This window comes from Zea mays, chromosome 9, assembly GCF_902167145.1.
Source record: "Zea mays cultivar B73 chromosome 9, Zm-B73-REFERENCE-NAM-5.0, whole genome shotgun sequence".
NCBI classification, from domain to species: Eukaryota; Viridiplantae; Streptophyta; class Magnoliopsida; order Poales; family Poaceae; genus Zea; species Zea mays.
Window position 1 is genome coordinate 92901180 of NC_050104.1, and position 25082 is coordinate 92926261.

General features: G+C 47.5%; 1 protein-coding gene across 1 annotated transcript; it reads left to right on the forward strand.

The window, feature by feature from the left end:
* Window positions 1-3065: 3065 nt before the first annotated feature.
* Window positions 3066-8260, forward strand: LOC103638669 (uncharacterized). Its single transcript, XM_008661512.3, has one exon. The coding sequence runs from the start codon at window positions 5837-5839 to the stop codon at window positions 7874-7876; it is 2040 nt and encodes a 679-aa protein (XP_008659734.3). The 5' UTR covers window positions 3066-5836; the 3' UTR covers window positions 7877-8260.
* The last annotated feature ends 16822 nt before the right edge of the window (window positions 8261-25082 follow it).

The window sequence follows — 25082 nt, forward strand, 5'->3', positions numbered from 1 at the left end:
TTTGTCCCTGAATATCCATAACATCACACATTGAATTAACATTATCTAACTATGCGAAAGCTAAAAATGGTCTTGCCAGGATTGAAGGTCTCTGAAATCCTTTAAGGTGATGTTTGGATTGAAGGAAAATGAGTAGAGACGCGGTAAGGGTGACTCTAAGGTTTGAAAATTCCACGAATCTTTCCAGATCATAATAGTAGAGCCATCTACTAGGGAAACACAAGCCATACCTTTGAAGAGGGAGTTCAAGGTTAAGATTTTCTTCACCAAGGGGATACTTATTTGACCTCAAAGAAATGGTGCCATTAAGATAGTATTTATCCCAAACAAGATTAATCTAGAGAATAGGCTCTTTGTTGTAAAAGTTATGAAGATGCTTTAATAGAAGGGCTTCATTTTGACACCTTAGATTGATTATGCCCAAACATCCCATGGCTTTAGGTCTCCGTACCATTCTCCATGAGGCTAGAGAAGATTTAGTTGAATATAGATCAGAGCCCTTCCAAAGACAGCTTCTTCTAAATTTGTCAACTTGTTTAATGACCCCAATGGGAAGCTTAATGGTGCTCATATAATAAGTTGGAAGGGAAGCGAGCATTGCATTTACCATTTATAATTTCCCACCAAGGCTCAAAAGTCGTGTTATACTGGAAAGCCTTTTTTGGACTCTGCATATCAATGGTAGACAACGCTGAATCTTTAGGTGCAAAGTTCCATGGGGCAAGCCTAAGTAAGTGAAAGGAAGGGAGCCGATTTTGCAATTGAAAGTTTCGGCAAGAATCTTCATTTTTTCCTCATCAACATTAATAAGGATGATGCTAGATTTGGCATAACTGACACGCAACCCAAAAGCCATTTCATAAGTATGAAACAAAGATTTCAAAAATAAAGGTTGTTTTTGATTGGCTTCCATAATTAGGAGGGTGTCGTCTGCATATTGGAGAATCAGAAAGTCCATAGAAGAGGAGACAAGAATTGGGCAGGAGAGCGTCCCCAACAATTTTCTTCAATTGTATAAAGGTCTTTCCCTGGCAGGAGGAAGTGATGACAAAAAGAAGATGGGACAGAGGGTCTCCTTATCTTACCCCTCTTCTGCAATGAAAGGTCTTTCCCGGGACCCCATTTAGCAGAATCGAAGAAGTTCGAGATGAAAGAATATCTAATATCCATTTTATCCATCTGAGCATATCAATTATAAGCTAATGGTTCACCGTATCATAGGCCTTTTCAAAATCCAATTTAACAATCACTGCCTCTTTCTAGAGATGTTGGGGGCCTACTTTGCTGAAGATCCTCAAAACACCTAACCTTCAGCATAAGAAAATGTGTTTCAGGCACATAACGAAGAGTGGACAAAGATAGTCTGTGGCCGAAGCAACCTAAAAAGAGGTTTTGACTAGGCACATGTGTGGTGAAGGAATGAGCTGAGGCCATCAGCTTCGGTGTGGCAAAGGCTTTCTACATAGAGCGATGACAGAGAAGAGATCGAAGACTTGTACAACAAGAAAGAAAAAGAAAAGACATTGATGACCCCATAATATTTGTAAATCATAATTGTAAACTTTGTGGGTATGCTTGTAATTTCATACGAAGCTATACCTCTCCCTTATATATAGGTGAACAGTGTCATGCATAAATTCACCTTTTCGGAGGACCCTAAGCTTTGTCCTTCTTAGCCTTGGAAGTACTTTCGAGCTGTCTCGCTTGTGAGGTCGAAGGTACGCTTGTAAATTTATAATATATGGAGAAAGATGGGAGGAAGAGTGCTAAGGCACATGGGATGAGTAACAAACTTTGTTCTTGATCATATTTCCATACATCGTTCCTTCATCTGCATTCCCTCTTTTTTACCTTATCCCTTGACTCACCCTTTTAAAAAGAGGTAATCAAAGGGAGAAGATCACCATTCTCTAACTTGTTGTTGCCTTGTTTTTGATACCATGTAGTAATCAAAAGCAAGTGACCAACATGAGAGTTTGCACCAACGAATGTATTCAAATGCACAAATAATGCAATCTTGGATTGTTCTTAGATTGTTTTGTCCTTTTAAAAGTCATTTGTTGTTTTTTGTCGGAGGCATGAAGAAGCTTCTTGTGATTGTCGTGAGTTCACCGGAGTTGGGCGCCAATTTTGGCCACTTGTTTTTCATTCCTTTGGTATGTCAAAACAAGGCAACATAATTAGATCAAGCTTCATCTTCATCCTTTAGTTCAACATTTTAGAGAGAAGGTTAGTTAAATGATGAACATGTAGAAAGTGAGCGAAGAAAATACAAAAGACATTCAGTGTGAATTATGCATAATATAGAACATGATACACAAATTAACCTTACAAGATATTACTTTATCCTTATTCTTTATTACACATATGGATGTTCCTAAAACATCCGACTTATATAACAAATCTAATATTTTAACATAGATATACATAGAATTTAAAGCTAATTTTTGACAATGTTATTAAGAATATTATGAAGTATTTTAATAAATTTTTGTATAATTTTTATGTGCATTATTTTTCCCTACAAAAAAAAGGTGAAAAAACATCCGAATCCGTATTCGGATAGACATCCGAATTTTATATCAATTATTTAAAAAGATATAGAATGAATTTAATGTTTATTTTTTGTGAAGATTAGCAGCCTCAATGCTAAAAACAAGAATATAAATTTACATAGCAAATTCTATATATTATTTGTTCACAATCGAAGAAAGAAGACTAAAAATTTGACATCCGAATAAATATCCGGATCCATCCCTAATTACACAGTACAAACTTACCTATATATATGGATGGCAGTTGGACCCGTAGGTATGGATACATGTGGGTTTCATACCCAATAGACATGGATACCGGTAAGAAAATTCACATGTGAGTCTTGTCAAGTCGGATACCCGAAATATATCAGGTAGGGTACGAATACCATATTTTACTCGTGGGTATCCAATGGATACTCCAAATATCAATTTACATAGTATATGGCCCATATTCCAAAAATCTGAACAAGGCCCATCAAGGCATCAACCGAACTACCGAAGCCCAAAGAAAACCCTAACCCACTAAGCCTATCCCCACCCCTACCCACACGCCCGATCCCCAACCCCATTCCCCCACACGCTGCACACCCCAATCCCATCGGCCTCGGTCATCAGTCGATCCCCAACCCCAGTTCCCCAATCCCCACTCTCCCAGTCCTAGACTCCTAGCCTCCAAGACCCAGGCTCCTAGCCGAGAGCCGGAAGCCGCACCGCCGCCCCAAGCAGCCAGGGCGCTAGGCCCTGCCTAGATCTACACTGGCAGGAGCTGAGGAGAGTGCTTGTCGCCACACTGGAGCAGTGTCTGTGCCTCACACCCAAGATTCGATCTCGATGTCGCGCCACTGGCTCCACCTCGGCTCTGTCAAGGATCCTCTCTGTCCACGATATGCCGCCCCGCCCCACCTTCGTCAGTTGTGTGAAGTTGCTTTGCTTATCAATTTTACAAGTTGTCATGTTGTTTATCAACTCTCTAGTTGTCATAAACTGTGAATATGTGATGTTACTTACAAATTATATGTTGTTATGTATTCTACCACAACATATCCACTGAATAACTGATACCCAGTGTTTACGTGTATAATTTCTCGTCCGATTGGTGGGTATGAATATTTGTTAAAGTATCGGGTACAATATTAAGTCGGGTATTGTTATACCCGAACACAACCCGACCCACGGTTATCCCTATCCTCGCGAAGGTACAAAAGAAGAGAGAAGTAAATACAACTTCTGAGACAGAGTAGTATGTTCTCTTATCCAAAGACCCATTTAATGCATGGCAATGTTACTCTATTTATAGTCGTGAGGTATAGCTTTGGAAAAATTACAAGTATGCCCTTAAACTTATACATTTGAGCTAGTGAACAAACTAAGGGTAGCGTTGTCTTTTTGTCCCGTTGTTTTGTCTTGATTTGTCTTGCTTCATCGGCTACGCACACACCTTGTTAATCCAAAGTTGGTGCCTTTGTACTTGCGCTCATGGCCGCTCCGGCCGAGTCGGACCTTCGGTGTTCTACCTGTAACGCTTTAAACATGCTAGAAGATAACTGTCAGGTTAGTGTTTTGAGGACCTTTGAAAGAAGACTCCCCGCACAAGTTTTGAGGACCTTTGAAAGAAAAAGACTCCCCGCACAAAACATTTGCATGCACAATCAGGGAAGTTAGGCTTCATTTTATATTTTAATTTTTGAAATAAATTTGGAGAAGCCTAATTTATCTCCTTTTAGATATCTTGATTTTTTTTCAATTTCCAAAAAACCATGGATTAAGATAGTGTTGCTCGAGCTCAGAGATAAGGCAACTTCCACAATTCCATGACTGATGTAGATTCATGATCAGAGATAGTGCTGGGAATTGGGCCGGGCCAGCCCGGCTCAAGCCCATCATGCTTCGTGCCAAACAGATTCGGGCCAACAAAGCCCAAAAGATTTTTGGGCCGTGTCGTGCCAGCCCGAAGTATAAAATCAGTGGCCCAGTCCGGCCCTAAACAACGTCGTGCCTACTTTGGACCGTGCCGGCCCAAACCCGGCCCGTATATTTGACCATATAAAATCAAAATATTATAACCATATAAAATTCATGCATTACTAAATTAAAGATATTAAACAATTCTAGCATCATTTGACCACATAAACTCCAAATATAACAACAATATAAAGTCGATATCTCACTAATTAAAGAAATTAAACAGATTGGGCTTAATTGGGCCATGCCGGCCTAAGCCCGACCTATCTATGCGGGCCGTGTCGGGGGCCCGACGGGCCGGATATTAAGGCCCGGCCCAAGCCCGCCTTCGGGTCGTGCTAGCCCGGCCCATATTATTTCGTGCCGGGTCGTGCTTTGGCCTTTTATTTTCGGGCCGTGCTCGTGCTTGTCCGAAAAGCCCGGCCCATATTCCCAGGACTAATCAGGGATATGCAATGTCATTTTCTGATTTGATATACTGTTTTGATTTTTTTGTTAAATCCATCTTGGAAGCAACTTCCACAATTCCATGACCACATGCTTGACATAGCTACCAACTACCGCTAGCTCTAGCTCAGTCGGGTAAGCCTCAGATGGAGATGTCATCACCGCGGCCACACTTCCTAGTGCTCACGTACCCGCTCCAGGGCCATATTGCCCCGGCACTCTGCCTCGCCAGGTGGCTGCTTGCCGTCGCGCCCGACGTGCTCGTCCGGCACAGAGGGGAGCGGGAGGCCGTACCTCTTGGTGGTCCGGAAGGACAACAGGACGATGCTCGAGGTGGAGGTGGAGCTGGGTGAGCGTGCCAAGAACGACGCAGTGGTGAGTGGTGTGACGAGGCGCACGTGTTGTCGCACCCCGCGGTGGGGTGCTTCGTCACACACTATGGATGGAACTCGGTGCTGGAGAGCGTGGCGAGCGGCGTGCCCATGGTAGGTGTGCCCAAGGTTTCGGAGCAGAGCACCAACGCACGGCTCATCAAGCGCGAGTGGCGTGTCAGCGTGCGCGCGCATGTCAGCCCTGTTACACAAGAGGCGGCTGCGCCAATCACGGACGACAAGGATGGAGATAGCCGGGGGTCTGCCGAGGCAAGTAACTGAGCACGTCCAAGGCGTGAGAAGCGTGGCAACGTCTGTATCACTGGGTCGAGTTGGTCGTGTAAGGGTTAGCTGGGCCGAGCTGCCGAGAAAGTATAAAGGATACAACTCAGGCAATTGTAAGGACATCGAATAACCAAAATAGCAAATCCATTTTCACAGCTACTCCTATCTTCTTCCCCACGACATCTCTTCTTCCTTTACCTACGCCCCCAGCAACTGTTGTTCGTGCACTAGTCGATGGAGTTGCTAACATTTGGTATCAGATTCAGTCTCCTAGATCCGCTTGCTGCTGTGTCGCGACGACCCCGATCTTTCGTGATGGAGCACCAAGACGCCGCCATCCGCAAGCTGCTCGACAAAATGCGACTCATGGAGGTACGCCTGTCCGAGCGCATCAGCGGACACTGCGATGGCGTCGAGCGCCACCAGAACGAGCGCTGTGAAGAGCCCTGTAACGAGACGTCCATCTTCGACGAGGGTCCCATCTTCGACGAGGAGCCCTGTGCTGACGTGACGTCCATCTTCGACGAGGGTCCCATCTTCGACGAGGAGCCCTGTTTCCACCGCCGCTTCCTCGATTCGGATCCAGACTCTCCCTGTGACTGGGTCGATCTGTCCTCGATCGTCCGTGCCACAGCCCCGAGCTCTCGTGATTTGCTTCCTCCACCGGGCATCCGCGCCATGACGAGCGGCGACGTCGCGAGCGAGCATCCGCAGGAGGTGGTCGGTGTCGACATCCGAGCCGATGCGCCACAGGATCTTCTCCCGCTTCGACTCCAGCTCAGCGTGGACTTCACCAACCCCATGGGCTTCCTCAACAAGACCGCCGTCGTGCCTAGCGGGCCGGTGCCGACAGGGAGCCTCTACACGGTGACCCGGGTGGAAGCGACGAAGCAGATCCTGAAGCTGGTGCCCCTCGACGCGCTCAAACGCGACAGGCCCGTCCACGCGCCCGACGCCTACACCGTACCGAGCATGCTCGGCGCCTGCGCGGCCACCGACGCGCTGTCGCTGAGGCTCTACGCGCACGCGCTGCTGTTCCGAGAGCTCGGCGGCACCAGCCACGCCTCGGCAGTGACGCGCGACGTGCTCACAAACATCTCGCTCGTAGGCACGCGCCGGACTGAGATCCTTGCGCGCAAGGTCCGCGACATTCGTCTCCTCCACGTCTCCTCGCCATCGCCGGACTCGGAGCTCGACCTCCCCATCGGCAAGCACGTACCTGACTGCGCCAGCGTCGACAGGAGCGTACCTGACTGCGCCAGCGTCGACAGGAAGTCCTGCTTGCGGGCGTACACGCCGACGAGCATGGAGGACGAGGTTGGCCACTTCGACCTCGACGCCAAGGAGTACATCCTGGACGAGCACTCCAAGTTCCTCAACGGCGGGCTCATGAACCAGCTCCTGGACCCGCTCCCACTCGATCCTTACATCGAAGCGGCTCTATCCCCGGTTTCTTCTATCGTACAGTTGGTGGTGTCGGCAGAGGAGGAGGTTATCACCAACTCGCCCAACAGGTGTTTGATGATTTGCTTCAACCTCATACAATGCTGTTTCAGCTGGGATGCAGCACCACATCGACAGCCTTGGCCACCACCTCATATTCATGTTGAGTTTGGGTGTGGCAGTGCTGCTTTACGGCCAATTCCATGGCCACCACCCACTTCGTTGGAGAGTTTGTATACTAGAGAATTCTATTGTAGAGTGCAATTTCCTGGATTTGGTAGAACCTTGGTGTTCAATGCAGAGATTCTAAAAAGAGTTGGATGTACATCTGAAGCCAAAGATTCATCTCGCGTGGCTCTGAAATCACCATGGGAGACACTTGGCTGCAGTCATGAGGAGGCTGCTGAATTAGCTTCTTTGTTGGATGGATGTCAGCTAATGCGTGCAGCGTCAGCATCTGATCGGGTGTCTTCACTGAAGAATTATCACCGCACACTGGGGTTATGCGACCACTGGGCTGAGAAGAGGTTTAATGGTCACAAATGTGTGCAGTTCCACGCCATCGACGAGGTCTGTGAATTTTTGTGTATGGAGGGCAGTCCAGAACAGAAACCAGACTCAAATGAACAGCTGATATTGATGCTATATTGTACAGCATGGTCAGGAGCGCATGCGGCTGGTACATTTTGTCTTCGAGGTTCGATTCAGCGGCAGATTCAGCAGCAAGACGTATTGGTACTGGGTGATCAGGCATCGTTTGTCAAGGAAATCACAACAATCGGTCCGGAGCATCTCAACTCTCGCCTGAGAAAAATGTATACAGAGCTGTAATTGATCGGTGGTGGGACCGGGCTCAATTTGTACCACACAAGAGGTTTGTGATGTCCGTTCATGGAATATGGCATCAACGGTGCTTAAAGAGGACAAGAGTGTCACTAGCATGCTCCTGGCTGACGACTTAAACAAGTCTAAGTTATCAGACTCTGACCTCCAAAGGGGCATTGAGATGGTCAGAAGAGCTAGGAAGCTATTAGCCTTGACTTTGCATTCGGCTCAGGTGACCTCTGATCAGTTGGAGAACAGCTGGCCCTTTCTTCATACATTCAACTTCCACCAGCTTCTTAGTAGACTGGACACTATCGCCCGAATTTTTTGCATTTTGGTCCTTCATTCGAAAAAAATTCACGTTTGGACCCTAAAAAATTTTAATGTCATTTTTGGACCCTTTACTCGGCGCCGTAGCCTATGACGCCGAGGTAACACAGCTCGGCGCCATAGGCTATGGCGCCGAGGTACGTGCTGCGTTGGCACAAACGGACGTCGTGGCGCCGACGTGGTACCGAGCTCGGCGCCATAGATCTTGGCGCCGAGCTCGTTTTGTACAGAAAACTTGTCTAGCTCAGTTGGTAAAATACAAGGCTCTTAAACTTGTGGTCGTGGGTTCGAGCCCCACGGTAGGCGTTTTTTAATACTTTTTGTCTTTGTCACTTATTTATTTTTTGTTGTCCATATTTTTCGTTTATGTCGCTGATTTGTCCGTCCTGATTTATTTCTCATCCAGTTTTATTTTTGTGACTGATTTGTTTATTACGGAAGCAGGTCTGGCGTATCGGATCAATCTGCGACTGGCCTTTTATTCATAACATTAGTAGTTACTCATTGGGTGCCATCAGATGAACGAACTAGTTTTCCACAGAAGAGGATTTGAGGTAGGGCTGCTAGAGAAACTGACAAGGAAATCACAAGAAATAGAGATGCTTCACGCCCAGCCAATCTTGAAAGCTTGTACAGAGATCCAGAATTGCATCTTCAGAAGAATAATAAGCTAAGCGTCGCGTCGAATCTGGACTGGAAAGTCTCTAGAAGGATTTGCACTCCTACACTGCCTTATCAACGGATTCCTGAGAGAAGGGGCCGGGCTATTCATTCCTTCGAGGTGCCGCAGTAAAGGTAGACTAGCTTATTGGGCAAAAAGGTGCCGTACTTCTCAATTGTGAGACTAGAGCTTGATCCTCTCTTACGAGATTTCTAGTTCGAGATTTCGAGTTTCCTGAAAAGAAAGCGAAGAAAGAGTTCTGTATTGAAGATGTCAACTGCCAACTGCGTGCTTTCCCCAATTCTTCTCTTACGAAATGGATCGTTGATTCCTACCACTGATGGATTTATGCCGACCTTACCTTACCTTAAAAGGAGAAGGAACGGGGCTTCCAGAGTCTGAAATGCAACTTCCAATTGACATAGAATAGAATGATCCAACGAACCCATACTCGTACTCGGGAAGGCCAGCTGGAAATGCAGTGCAGTAAAGTAAGTAATTCAGTAAGTAATGCACTCAGTGCCAGTGCTGGTTAAGGGTCTATTGCCAGTGCTAGCGGAAAGAACCGGGCTATGCGCAGTGGAATAGAAAAACGAATATCAGGATTTCATAGAAACTAATGGAAAAGATGGAAATAATACCGAACTCTTCTATTGATTTATGGCTCAGGGCAGGTGTAACTTAGTGTGATAGTCTAGTTTGTTTCATTTAGGAGTGCGTATAAGTGAGCTTGGTACCATTCCATCTTCTTAGCTGTAGGCTTATTGCTAAGGATCGAGTGTGGACAAAAAGGTTTGATGATCTAGGTCATTAGTCTCCGGTTTCTCTTTATGTGTTTGTTCGTCTATTATAGTATATACGACAGATTCATAGCTTCTCAGATCTTTATGCGGGCGCATACATCTCGAATCCCTCACCTAAGAAGGAAAGCGATAGCCATCCATTTCTTATCCTTCGGCCAGGCCGGATCTAGATTAGTGACCTTGCTTCTTGACTTTCCCCTGCTTGTTCAAATCATGATATCCTTGCCCTGTAGGCATCCCTCATACGATCCGATCTACTTTGATTGTTTCATAGCATAGGTTTGTTTACAAGAAGTGGTAGCTTTCTGTGTTCCTAGCTTGATGGCTTTTCTTACATTCCTATTTCCACATTCCTATATTTCCTTTATTTTCAGGTCTGGCACTGGGCATAAGTTTTTGGTCGGCGGGAAGATACACCCAGCACATATGTTTTAGGTCAGAGTCCCATCCTACATTGACTATTTCCACACTTTATAGAAAGCATTTGGTACATTGGGCAACCCGTTTGATCACACAAGAGATGAAATGGAATTATTCTTGGCATATTTCCTATCATTTCACTACCGAGATCTGATCAATAGGAGGGCTCACCCGGGTTCTAGTTCAATCACTCCAATCCATCTTTTCTTTTCTCGGGCCAAGATGCAATAGTTTACCGGTCTAGTTCGTTTTCCCGAGAACCTACCTGCCCTAAGCGAAGAATGCCTATTCTGGACCAATTTCTAAGGGAAGAAGAGAAGGTTTGGCACCTGCTTCGGAGAAATGGTTTCTAAGTACTGGGATCCAACCAGTTTGCTTTTTCTGACAGCACCTGGGAAAGAAGTATTCATTGAACAAGAACAAGGATCTACTAGTCCAACTTTCATTCCAATCTCTATTCCTATCATCTCGCTTTTTCGGACAAGTTTTCTTCTTAACACAGGAGAACAGGAGATGCAATGTCGTTAGGGCCTTCTCGGTCTCCCCAACTAGGGGAAACCTCAAAGCAAACATCCTTCTTCGGACAAGAACTGGCCCATCTGCATCGAACTATTCGAAATCTTGAATCCCATTTCCCTAATCAAAAGGGAGGGAAGGCACTTATAGCAAAGCAGGTACGAGATATCGTTTCTACCAAAACCATGCTATCTACCAGCACCATTCTTGGCAATTGAGAGAAGAAGCAGTCTACCGGAGCGAGAGAACGAACCTAGCGTTTTGAGCCCTTGGAAAACATCATTGATATATGCTAACCCGGAGATTTCTTGGTTCATCATGCTATTGCAGAAGGTTTGCATGCAACTACATTGATTTTAGTAAAGGGTGCTTTAGATGCACTTTTTAAAAATCGATTAGCTTTCCGGAAATTTGACGTAGATTCAGAAGTGGAACAGGACTAGTTAGTGCTCAGGTTTGCCCGTCAACTAAAAGCAAGCAAGCTGTTTGGTAGATCGGCGTATTTCAAGGATCGGATCGGCGTATTGAAACAAAGATCTCTGGTGCTGGTTAGATCCCAAGCGTGCCATCGGATTCTTTAGTTTAGCCACTAGGCGAGAGGGACTTTTCGAATCAACCATCGACTCTCCTGATCTCCTGAGGGAAAATAGGGTTGCCTAATTAGTTGTGGCCCTAAGGGAAATCCACTTTTTCTTCTTGGGTATCGAGGGCAAATCCGGTTGTTGAGTGAACTCGTGAATCAAACAAAACCCTTCTTCTCGAACTGCTAGTGACCTACCGGACTTAGAACCTGGCCTGGCTTTCGAGAGGAGAGTGAAGTGGAAGCATGAGTGCTTACACGAACGGAAGGAAGTAGAAGTAAGCAAGCCATATTTCGACCCGCTTCATTGAACCTTAGAATGGCAAGTGCTCTTCCTGATGAAGCCCGGAAAAACGATCTGTAGCGACAAGCAAGAAAACAAACCTCTTTTCTGATGAAAGTGATTATGGCTGCCATGACAAAGACAAAAATAAAATAAATAAGTGACAAAGACAAAAAGTATTTAAAAACGCCTACCGTGGGGCTCGAACCCATGACCACAAGTTTAAGAGCCTTGTATTTTACCAACTGAGCTAGACAAGTTTTCTATACAGAACGGAGCTCGGCGCCAAGATCTATGGCGCCGAGCTCGGTACCACGTCGGCGCCACGACGTCCGTTTGTGCCAACGCAGCACGTACCTCGGCGCCATAGCCTATGGCGCCGAGCTGTGTTACCTCGGCGCCACAGGCTACGGCGCCGAGTAAAGGGTCCAAAAATGACATTAAAATTTTCTAGGGTCTAAACGTGAATTTTTTTCCGATGAAGGACCAAAATGCAAAAAATTCGGCACTATCGCACACCCTCAGCTGCTCCAATTAGCCAAGCGTTTGATCGGCAGGAGGTTCTATGACCCGTCAGTGCAGAGTGTCATGAAGCTATGGCTGTTCAAGGTCATCTCAGGCCCTGGTGACAAGCCCATGATTGTAGTCAACTACAAGGGTGAGGAGAAGCAGTTCGCTGCTGAGGAGATCTCCTCTGTGGTCCTCATCAAGATGAAGGAGATTGCAAAAGCCTATAGCGATTCCACCATCAATGACGCAGTGGTGACAGTACCGTCTACTTCAATGACTCGCAGAGGCAGGCCACCACGGACGACAGTGTCATTGCGGGCCTTAATGTGATGTGTCATATTCTCGGATTGGGATATATGGCGTCTAAAGCAGAAGTTGAGCCATCAATCGTTGTCTACACTGTCAGTGGCTTGACGGCAAGCCATATTTCGAGGAGTGGGGAATGTCAGCCCTGTTACACAAGAGGCGGCTGCGCCAATCACGGACGACAAGGATGGAGATAGCCGAGGGTCTGCCGAGGCAAGTAACTGAGCACGTCCAAGGCGTGAGAAGTGTGGCAACGTCTGTATTACTGGGCCGAGTTGGTCGTGTAAGGGTTAGCTGGGCCGAGCTGCCGAGAAAGTATAAAGGATACAACTTAGGCAATTGTAAGGATATCGAATAACCAAAATAGCAAATCCATTTTCACAGCTACTCCTATCTTCTTCTTCCCCACGACATCTCTTCTTCCTTTACCTACGCCCCCAGCAACTGTTGTTCGTGCACTAGTCGACGGAGTTGCTAACAGCGCAGGTGGACGGTGGTTGTGTGCTGCGCGCCGCGGAGCTGGGGCGGTGCGTCGAGGATGTCATGGGGGACGAGACAGCCACGGCTAAGGTGAGGCGCATGGCAGGGGAATGGAAGCGGGTAGTTGCGGAAGCTATAGGAAAAGGAGGCTCGTCATATAAATCTCGTGGCATTTGTAGACGCTGGAAGGAGCAGCACCAGCACTTGAAGCGGACATGTGCCTCTGTCGACTGTCGTCCGCCGGAATTCAGTCGATGGAGTCATGGACCGTGTGTCAAGTGCAGGGAGCAGCACTCAAGAGTGACACATGCAAATGGCAATGCATGAACTGTGTGTCATGTGATCGGCGCCGAAAGCTGTCATGTTCAAGGGAATCTACTCATTTGTACTCAGAAAAGATGTCATGGTCGAGCAGCTACCCAAGTGTTTGTTGTTCCCAAGTTCAAGCTTCTGTCTGGATCTGCAGTGCTCGCACAGAACTCACTTGCAGCTACATCAAAAGCCTAAAACAGGCAAACGGATGTCCTCCGTATCGCAGGGGAGCGGTGCAAGTGAAGGGGAGGAGAATGCTTTTCTGAATTAAGAAATCACAGATGGATGAACCAAACACGCATTTCATTTTAACTAGCAAAGTGTCTTACGTTACTACAGTTTTCATTTATGCTTACATGTACAATATAAGACACAAATATATGTATGTTCCGTTGGTAGTTAGGTTTTTGTGAATGTGAGTTTAGATCCAACACCATGATTCAAATCTCTATTTGTGCATAGTTTTAATATTTTACTATTTAAATATGGGGGACTGTAACACCCTGAATTTGAGGGTATAAAATTTCTTTTTTATGATCATCCAAATTCAGGTGTTACTTTTCTCTATCTCACTCTAGTTTCTCTCTCTCTCTCTAGTTTTCCCTCTCTCTTTCTCTTTTAATTAGAGTTAGTTGTATTAGTGAGGGATTATTTATTTTATTTTGCCCCAAAACATATGAGTCATGGAATGTTGCATCATATTGAGCCTAAATATTCTTTGAATTGTTGCACGTATTTGATTTGGTTTGAATTTGAAACTTGAATTGAATTTGAATTGAAAACTCTAGAGAAAATAAATAGAAAAGGCAATAGAAATTCCAGGAAAATAGAAAAGGCCATTTTGGCCCAAGCCAGACCAATAAGCCCAGCCCGCGCGCACCCCCCTATGTCTGACAGGCGGGCCCCCTGTCGGTGCAAGCTAGCGCGCTCACTTCTCTCCCACTCTCTGTCCCGTGGGCCAGACCTGTCGGCGCTGGTTCTCTCGCGCGCACCCGCTCTCCCTCTCTCTGCCCCGCCATCCCCACCTGTCAGCCCGTCTCTAACCTATCACCCATGATCTCCCCGCCGTGGACGCGCCCACGACCGTGCGTTCTTCGGCCACGTCCGAGCCCCCACGCCCCTTTTGAGCCCCGCGCCCTGCTCGCCCACCTCCCCTCTTTCATTTGCGCCCTCTGCCCAGCTCCCTCGCCCTCTCTCTCGCTCTGCCTACACGAACCGAGAGCTCCGCTACCGCCCGCCGACGCCCACCGTCTGTTCCGTGGCCGCCGTTGCGCCCGTGCCCCGTCCAGTGCCACGGTGAGCTTCGCCTTGCCGTCAGCTACTCGGGACACCCATTGGTGTGCCCTCTCCCTCCCTACTGTGCGCCCGGTCCACGCTCACCGGAGCGTTTTCTTGCGCAGCCGGAGTCCTCCACCGTCGCTCCATCGAGCCCCTGCGCCTCCGCCGTTGCTTCGCGACGCCAGCGCTTCTCGAGGTGAGCAACCTGCCCGTGCCCTTAATTTGGTTATCCTCGCTCTATAGCTCGCACGATTGCTCGTCGGAGCAATCTAGCGCCGCCGTTAGCCCGCTCCACCGTGGTCTGCGCTCTCTGGTGCCCTCGTGCCGGCGTGAAGGTCATGGCCGAGTCCGCCAGACCCCCTTGATTGCGCCCAGGCTAATCCCCGAGTCTCTAGTGCCCTGCCGTGGCCGGTCTGCTCGTCTCCAGCGAACTCTCGCCGTGGGACCGAGCGGCGCCACCGCGCCCAAGTCAGCCCTTGGCTGTTAGATCTCGGCCGTCCGTCCGAGATCGGATGGTTTAGTCTTAACTCGAGTAGATCTAATCCTAGCCCTTCGATCGGGATCTGACCGCCCCCTCTCTCCCCCTCACCCGCGTCTCTGCCCTGGGCCCGGCCGGTCAGCCCGCCCTAGCTTGCTGGCGCCCTGGCCCCGCTTGCTAGCCGCGCCCGTGCCATCTAATCTGGGCTGTTGATATCTGATCCGACGGCTGAGATTACCCCGTACCCCTTCGGGTGTGATTTTTGCTTAAGAACCCCCTGGTTTTAGGAAATCAACCCGCCGTCCTCTGTTTTAGCGCATAGGTTCCTGGTTTGTTTTAGTTAGACCCCTGGACTTTTATTTAATCACAGATTTAGCCCTAATTTCATATTTAAAACTTCAAAACTTGTTTATTTCATACCTTTTTCATATGAACTCCAAATTTAGTGGTTCAAATTGCAAAATGTTCACAAGATTATTCTCTGTTCAAATAAAATATGATCAACTATAATCTGTATACTTTAATTTTTACACTTAGAATATAGAATTAAAGTATATGTTGCTTTATTTATTTAATGAAATAAATACAAGGAGAATCCTAGGGATAAAGTATATTCAATCTTATGAGATTAGTGTTATGCATTACATGGATTTATTTTCGGCTTAACCTTTAGGTCTTAATGACATAAATAGAATTAGGAATGTAATTATGGATAACACTTAAAAGATAATCAAATTCCTAAATAAGAGTAGTTCATCTTATAAATTTAATCTCTACTTGTTTAATTACCTCTTTACCTTTTTGGGCTATGTCCCAACATTTAGAGAGTAATTAATCCCCAATTAGGATTAGTCCATTTTATAACTTGATCTCATTTCCCTGTACTTAATATTATACCTTTTTGAGTTGTGTGCCAATGTTTGTACATGTTTGATGTGATGTTCATTTTTACTTTCCAAATGTATTGAATGCATGCTCGCTTTATTTAGACAACGAGCAGCTCGTGGTTCCTGAGTGTGTTGCCGAAGATCCCTCTGAGCAACAACCTGGTGAAGGCAAGTGTCCTCAGACCTATCATGTCCTACTTTACTTTATAATTCACTATCCCGCATTACATTACTGAAACTTAAGGATTGACTAGTCTGTATTTACCTTACCCTTTTTTACCTTTTTGGGTTAGTCATGGTTAGTTTATGCTTGTCGGCGTTTCGACCCCGGGGGGTCCCTGGACCGACGAGTAAATTGTCGCCGCGTGTCCCAGCCCAGATTGGTCGGTGCGAGACGGAGCACGAAGGGGGGAAACAGCAAAGGGGAAACCCGCGGCCTTCGTGTTGCCCTGCGCCCAGGTCGGGTGCGCTTGCAGTAGGGGGTTACAAGCGTCCGCGAGGGAGAGTGAGAGAGAGGGAGAGACTGTCCGCCAGCCCGTTCTCCCGCGCGGCCAACCTTCTCGTACGAGAGCCCTGGACCTTCCTTTTATAGGCGTAAGGAGAGGGCCCAGGTGTACAATGGGAGGTGTAGCAGTGTGCTAACGTGTCTAGCAGAGAGGAGCTAGAGCCCTAAGTACATGCCGTCGTGGCAGTCGGAGAGGTTTTGACGCCCTGTTCATGTGATGTCGTGGCCGTCGGAGGAGCGCTTGAGCCTTGTGGAAGGACAGCTGTCGGGGCTGTCGGAATCTTACTGACGTCTCCTTGCTCCCGTAAGGGGCTGAGAGCCGCCGTCGTCATGGAGCACGCGGGGTGCCATCATTACTTGTTTACTGGGGCGAGCCAGATGGGACGCCGGTCTTGTTCCCCGTAGCCTGAGCTAGCTAGGGTTAGGGTAATGATGGCCCCCCCTGTGACGTGGTCGGTCCGAGCCCAAGGTCGGGCGAGGCGGAGGCTCCTCCGAGGTCGAGGTCGAGTCCGAGCCCTGGGGTCGGGCGAGGCGGAGACCGACTTCCGAGGTCGAGGCTGAGTCCGAGCCCTAGGTTCGGGCGAGGCGGAGTCCGTCGTCCAAGGTCGAGGCTGAGTCCGAGCCCTGGGGTCGGGCGAGGCGAAGTCCGTCTTCCGAGGTCGAGGCTGAGTCCGAGCCCTGGGATCGGGCGAGGTGGAGTCCGTCGTCCGAGGTCGAGGCCGAGTCCGAGCCCTGGGGTCAGGCGAGGCGGAGCTTCCTATGGCGCCCGAGGCTGGACTTAGCTGCTGTCAGCCTCACTCTGTCGAGTGGCACAGCAGTCGGAGCAGGGCAGGCGGCGCTGTTTTCTTGTCAGGTCGGTCAGAGGAGCGGCGAAGTGACTGCGGTCACTTCGGCCCTGTCGACTGAGGAGCGCGCGTCAGGATAAGGTGTCAGTCGATCCTTGCATTAAATGCTCCTGCGATACGGTCGGTTGGCGTGGCGATCTGGCCAAGGTTGCTTCTCCACGAAGCCTGGGCCTCGGGCGAGCTAAAGGTGCGTCCGTTGCTTGAGGGGACCCTCGGGCGAGACATGAATCCTCCTGGGTCGGCTGCCTTTGCCCGAGGCTGGGCTCGGGTGAGGCGGGATCGTGTCCCTTGAGTGGACGGAGCCTTGACCTGAATCGCGCCCATCAGGCCTTTGCAGCTTTGTGCTGATGGGGGTTACCAGCTGAGATTTAGGAGTCTTGGGGGTACCCCTAATTATGGTCCCCGACAGTAGCCCTCGAGCCTCGAAGGGAGTGTTAGTACTCGCTTGGAGGCTTTTGTCGCACTTTTTTGCAAGGGGACCGGCCTTTCTCGGTTGCGTTTCGTTCTGGTGGGTGCGAGCGAGCGCACCCGCCGGGTGTAGCCCCCGAGGCCTCGGAGGAGTGGTTTGACTCCTTCGAGGTCTTAGCGTGTTTCGTGATGCTTCGGCCGGTCTGGTTGTTCCCTCATGCGAACTGGCCGTAGCCCGGGTGCATAGTCAGGTTCCAAGTTCTCGGGCTGGTATGTTGACGCTGTCAACGGTTTGGCCGGAGCCGGGTTTGCGAGAGCAGCCCCCGAGCCTCCGCACAGAGCGAGAGGATGGTCAAGGACAGACTCAGCTTTTTTCATACGCCCCTGCGTCGCTGAAAGGGAAATAGGCTTACACCTTTTTCATAGATGATTTTGGTGGTTGAATTGGCCAACACAAATTATTGAACTAACTAGTTTGCTCTAGTCCATAAGTCTTTACAGGTGCCAAAAGTTCACAACAAACCAATACAAGTCAAAGAATAGGGGTTCAAAACAAAGGAGCCAAGTATACCGAAGTGTCCCCTGGTCTAGCGCACCGGACTGTCCGGTGTGCCACCGGACAGTGTCTAGTGCACCACCGGACAGTGTCCGATGCACCAGGGAACTAGACGCCCAACTCTTCACCTTCGGGAATTTTCAGAGGAGCTCCGCTATAATTCACCAGACTGTCCGGTGCACCACCGGACAGTGTCTGGTGCCCCAAGGGAGAACAACTCTGAACTCGCCAGCTTCAGGAATCCGCTCCGCTATAATTCACCGGACTGTCCGGTGTGACAGCGGAGCAACGACTACTTCGCGCGCAACAGTCGACTGCAACACATTAAATGTGCGCCTGCACGCGCAGAGGAGCAGAGCACGGGCGGGTGGCACACCGGACAGCCTACAGGGCCTGTCTGGTGCACCACCGGACAGCCAGGCGGGCCCACAAGACAGAGCTCCAACAGTCGGAACCCAACGGCCAGGTGACGTGGCTGGCGCACTGGACTGTCCGGTGCGCCCGTCGACTGCAGCCTTCACCAACGGTCAAGTTTGGTGGTTGGGGCTATAAATACCCCAACCACCCCCACATTCAAGTAATCCAAGTTTTCCACCTTCCAACTACTTACAAGAGCTAGCATTCAATACAAGACACACCAAAGAGATCAAATCCTCTCCCAACTCCACACAAAGCTTTAGTGATTAGTGAGAGAAATTTGTTGTGTTCATTTGAGCTCTTGCGCTTGGATTGCTTCCTTTTCTCATTCTTTCTTGCGAACATCTCAATTGTAATCAAGGCAAGAGACACCAATTGTGTGGTGGTCCTTGCGGGAAGTTTGGTTCCTAATTGATTTGAGAAGAGAAGCTCACTCGGTCCGAGGGACCGTTTGAGAGAGGGAAAGGGTTGAAAGAGACCCGATCTTTGTGACCACCTCAACGGGGAGTAGGTTTGCGAGAACCGAACCTCGGTAAAACAAATTCGTGTGTCACACTCTTTATTTAGCTTGCGTTTTGTTTTGCGCCCTCTCTCTCGGACTCGTTCATATTTCTAACGCTAACCCGGCTTGTAGTTGTGATTAAGTTTATAAATTTCAGATTCGCCCTATTCACCCCCCTCTAGGCGACTTTCAATTGGTATCAAAGCCCGGTGCTTCATTAGAGCCTAACCGCTCGAAGTGATGTCGGGAGATCACGCCAAGAAGGAAATGGTGACCGGCGAGAAGCCCGCTACAAGCCACGGGAAGGCTCCATCGGGAGAGTCCTACAACAAAGGGAAGGGGAAGGAAAAGGAATCTTCTTCACACAAGTCACGTCGGAGCGGTGACAAGAAGAAGATGAGGAAAGTGGTCTACTACGAGACCGACACCTCATCGCCATCCACCTCCGGCTCTGACACGCCATCCGTAACTTCTAAGCGCCATGAGCGCAAGAAGTTTAGTAAGATCCCCCTACGCTACCCTCGCATTTCTAAACATACACCTTTACTTTCCGTCCCATTAGGCAAACCACCAACATTTGATGGTGAAGATTATGCTAGGTGGAGTGATTTGATGCGATTTCACCTAACCTCACTCCACAAAAGTATATGAGATGTTGTTGAGTTTGGTGTACAGGTACCATCCGTAGGAGATGAAGATTATGATGAGGACGAAGTGGCCCAAATCCAACACTTCAACTCCCAAGCCACAACTATACTCCTCGCCTCTCTAAGTCGAGAGGAGTATAATAAGGTGCAAGGGTTGAAAAATGCTAAGGAGATTTGGGACACGCTAAAGACCGCGCACGAAGGAGACGAGGTGACCAAGATCACCAAGCGGGAGACGATCGAGGGAGAGCTCGGTCGCTTCCGACTTCACCAAGGGGAGGAGCCACAAGACATGTACAATTGGCTCAAAACCTTGGTGAACCAAGTGCGCAACCTCAGGAGTAAAAAATGGGATGACCACGAAATGGTTAAGGTTATTCTAAGATCACTTGTTTTCCTTAACCCTACTCAAGTTCAATTAATTCGTGGCAATCCTAGATATACCCTAATGACTCCCGAGGAAGTAATCGGGAATTTTGTGAGCTTTGAATTGATGATCAAAGGCTCAAAGAAGATCAACGAGCTTGATGGCCCCTCCACGTCCGAAGCACAACCGGTCGCATTCAAAGCGACGGAGGAAAAGAAGGAGGAGTCTACATCAAGTAGACAACCAATCGACGCCTCAAAGCTCGACAATGAGGAGATGGCGCTCATCATCAAGAGCTTCCGCCAAATCCTCAAACAAAGGAGAGGGAAAGATTACAAGCCCCGCTCTAAGAAAGTTTGCTACAAATGTGGTAAGCCCGGTCATTTTATTGCAAAATGTCCATTATCTAGTGATAGTGACAGGGGCGACGACAAGAAGGGGAGAAGAAAGGAGAAGAATAGATACTACAAGAAGAAGGGCGGCGATGCCCATGTTTGCCGGGAGTGGGACTCCGACGAGAGCTCCACCGACTCCTCCGACGAGGATGCCGCAAACATCGCCGTCACCAAGGGACTTCTCTTCCCCAACGTCGGCCACAAGTGCCTCATGGCAAAGGACGACAAAAGGAAGAAGGTAAAATCAAGATCCTTCACTAAATATGAAACCTCTAGTGATGAGGATAATGCTAGCAATGAGGAGGATAACTTACGCATTCTTTTTGCCAACCTAAACATGTAACAAAAGGAAAAATTAAATGAATTAATTAGTGCTATCCATGAGAAGGATGATCTCTTGGACACCCAAGAGGACTTCCTTATTAAAGAGAACAAAAAGCATGTTAAGGTTAAAAATGCTTACGCTCTAGAAGTAGAAAAATGTGAAAAACTATCTAGTGAGCTAAGCACTTGCCATGAGACCATTGACAACCTTAGAAATGAGAATGCTAATTTGTTAGCTAATGTTGATTCAAGTGTTTGTGATGTTCCAATTCCAAATCTTAGAAATGATAATGTTGATTTGCTTGCTAAGATTGAAGAATTGAACATTTCTCTTGCTAGCCTTAGAAATGAAAATGAAAAATTGCTTGCTAAGGCTAAAGAATTAGATGTTTGCAATGCTTCCATTTCCGACCTTAAAAGTAAAAATGATATATTACATGCTAAGGTTGTAGAACTAAAATCTTGCAAACCCTCTACATCTACCGTTGAATATACTACTATTTGCACTAGATGTAGAGATGTTAACATTGATGCTATTCATGATCACATGGCTTTAATTAAACAACAAAATGATCATATAGCAAAATTAGATGCTAAAATTGCCGAGCCTGACTTAGAAAACGAAAAATTTAAATTTGCTAGAAGCATGCTCTATAGAGGGAGACGCCCTGACATCAAGGATGGCATTGGCTTCCAAAGGGGAGACAATGTCAAACTTAATGCCTCTCCTAAAAGATTGTCTAATTTTGTTAAGGGCAAGGCTCCCATGGCTCAGGATAACGAGGGTTACATTTTGTACCCTGCCGGTTATCCCGAGAGCAAAATTAGGAGAATTCACTCTAAGAAGTCTCACTCTGGCCCTAATCATGCTTTTATGTATAAGGGTGAGACATCTAGCTCTAGGCAACCAACCCATGCTAAGTTTCCTAAGAAGAAAGCTCCTAATGCATCAAATGACCATAGCATTTCATTTAAAACTTTTGATGCATCTTATGTTTTAACTAACAAATCCGGCAAGGTAGTTGCCAAGTATGTTGGGGGCAAACACAAGGGATAAAAAACTTGTGTTTGGGTACCCAAAGTTCTTGTATCTAATGCCAAAGGACCCAAAACCATTTGGGTACCTAAAGTCAAGAACTAAACTTGTTTTGTAGGTTTATGCATCCGGGGGCTCAAGTTGGATCATTGATAGCGGGTGCACAAACCTCATGACAGGGGAGAAGAAGATGTTCTCCTCCTATGAGAAAAACCAAGATCCCCAACGAGCCATCACATTCGGGGATGGAAATCAAGGTTTGGTCAAAGGATTGGGTAAAATTGCCATATCTCCTGATCATTCCATTTTCAATGTTTTTCTTGTAGATTCCTTAGATTACAATTTGCTTTCCATTTCTCAATTATGTCAAATGGGCTACAACTGTCTTTTTACTGATGTAGGTGTCACTGTCTTTAGAAGAAGTGATGATTCAGTAGCATTTAAGGGAGTGTTAGAGGGTCAGCTATACTTGGTAGATTTTGATAGAGCTGAACTCGACACTTGCTTAATTGCTAAGACTAACATGGGTTGGCTCTGGCACCGCCGACTAGCTCATGTTGGGATGAAGAATCTTCATAAGCTTCTAAAGGGAGAACACATTTTAGGATTAACAAATGTTCATTTTGAGAAAGACAAGATTTGTAGCGCATGCCAAGCAGGGAAGCAAGTTGGGACTCATTATCCACACAAGAACATCATGACGACTGACAGGCCACTTGAGCTCCTGCACATGGATCTATTCGGCCCAATCGCTTACATAAGCATCAGCAGGAGTAAGTACTGTCTTGTTATTGTGGATGATTATTCTCGCTTTACTTGGGTATTCTTTTTGCAGGAAAAATCTCATACCCAAGAGACCTTAAAGGGATTCTTGAGACGGGCTCAAAACGAGTTCGACTTAAGGATCAAGAAAATCAGAAGCGACAACGGGACGGAGTTCAAGAACTCTCAAATTGAAGGCTTCCTTGAGGAGGAGGGCATCAAGCATGAGTTCTCTTCTCCCTACACGCCACAACAAAATGATGTAGTGGAGAGGAAGAATAGAACTCTATTGGACATGGCAAGAACCATGCTTGATGAGTACAAGACTTCGGATCGGTTTTGGGCCGAGGCGGTCAACACCGCCTGCTACAGCATCAACCGGTTGTATCTACACCGAATCCTCAAGAAGACATCATACGAACTCCTAACCGGTAAAAAGCCCAATATTTCATATTTTAGAGTCTTTGGTAGCAAATGCTTTATTCTTGTTAAAAGAGGTAGAAAATCTAAATTTGCTCCTAAGACTGTAGAAGGCTTTTTACTAGGATATGATTTAAACACAAGGGCATATAGAGTCTTTAACAAGTCCACTGGACAAGTTGAAGTTTCTTGTGTCGTTGTGTTTGATGAAACTAACGGCTCTCAAGTAGAGCAAGTTGATCTTGATGAGATAGGTGATGAAGAGGCTCCGTGCATCGTGCTAAGGAACATGTCCATTGGGGATGTGTGTCCTAAGGAATCCGAAGAGCCTCCAAATGCACAAGATCAACCATCCTCCCCCACGCAAGCATCTCCACCAACTCAAAATGAGGATGAGGCTCAAGTTGATGAAGAAGAAGATCAAAAAGATGAGCCACTTCTAGATGACGACAATGATCAAGGGAGAGATGCAAATGATCAAGACAAGGAGGATGAAGAACCAAGGCCGCCACACCCAAGAGTCCACCAAGCAATCCAACGAGATCACCCCGTCGACACCATCCTCGGAGACATTCATAAGGGGGTAACCACTAGATCTCGTGTTGCACATTTTTGTGAGCATTACTCTTTTGTTTCCTCTATTGAGCCACACAGGGTAGAGGAAGCACTACAAGATTCGGATTGGGTGGTGGCGATGCAAGAGGAGCTCAACAACTTCACTAGGAATGAGGTATGACATTTAGTTCCACGTTCTAATCAAAATGTTGTAGGAACCAAGTGGGTTTTCCGCAACAAGCAAGACGAGCATGGTGTGGTGACAAGGAACAAAGCCCGACTTGTTGCCAAGGGGTATTCACAAGTCGAAGGTTTGGATTTCGGTGAAACCTATGCACCCGTAGCTAGGCTTGAGTCAATTCGTATATTACTTGCCTATGCTACTTACCATGGCTTTAAGCTTTACCAAATGGACGTGAAAACTGCCTTCCTCAATGGACCAATCAAAGAAGAGGTCTATGTTGAGCAACCTCCCGGCTTTGAAGATAGTAAGTACCCTAACTATGTGTATAAACTCTCTAAGGCGCTTTATGGGCTCAAGCAAGCCCCAAGAGCATGGTATGAATGCCTAAGAGATTTTCTTATCACTAATGGCTTCAAAGTTGGAAAGGCCGATCCTACTTTATTTACTAAAACTCTTGACAATGATTTGTTTGTATGCCAAATTTATGTTGATGATATTATATTTGGGTCTACTAACGAATCTACTTGTGAAGAATTTAGTAGGATCATGACACAGAAATTCGAGATGTCGATGATGGGGGAGTTGAAGCACTTCTTAGGATTTCAAGTGAAGCAACTCCCAGAGGGCACCTTCATTAGCCAAACCAAGTATATTCAAGACATTCTAAACAAGTTTGGGGTGAAGGATGCCAAGCCCATCAAGACACCCATGCACTACACCAAAATAGTGAACTTCCTAGAGCCTAAACTCTAGGAAGTTAGCCCTAAACTCTAGGAAGTTAGCGAAACCCTCGGAAGTAAAGCTATCCCGTCGGAAGTTAGCTTAACTTCCTAGAAGTTAAGCTAACTTCCTAGAGCTAGCGGTCCCTCTCGGAAGTTAGTAGGTTCACGCCGTTTAGGAATTAGGCGCCGTCAGCCTGCTAACTTCCTACGTGTCGGCGTTTCGACCCCGGGGGGTCCCTGGACCGACGAGTAAATTGTCGCCGCGTGTCCCAGCCCAGATGGGTCGGCGCGAGACGGGACACAAAGGGGGGAAAACAGTAAAGGGGAAACCGCGGCCTTCGTGTTGTCCTGCGCCCAGGGCAGATGGATGCGCTTGCAGTAGGGGGTTACAAGCGTTCGCGTGGGAGAGAGAGAGCGAGAGCCTTATGCGTCGGCCCGTTCTCCCGCGCGGCCAACCCCCTCGTACGAGAGCCCTGGACCTCCCTTTTATAGGCGTAAGGAGAGGGTCCAGGTGTACAATGGGGGGGGTGTAGCAGTGTGCTAACGTGTCTAGCAGAGAGGAGCTAGAGCCCTAAGTACATGCCGTTGTGGCAGTCAGAGAGGTTTTGGCACCCTGTTCATGTGATGTCGTGGCCGTCGGAGGAGAGCTGGAGCCCTGCGGAAGGACAGCTGTCGGGGCTGTCGAATCCTTGCTGACGTCTCCTTGCTTCCGTAAGGGGCTGA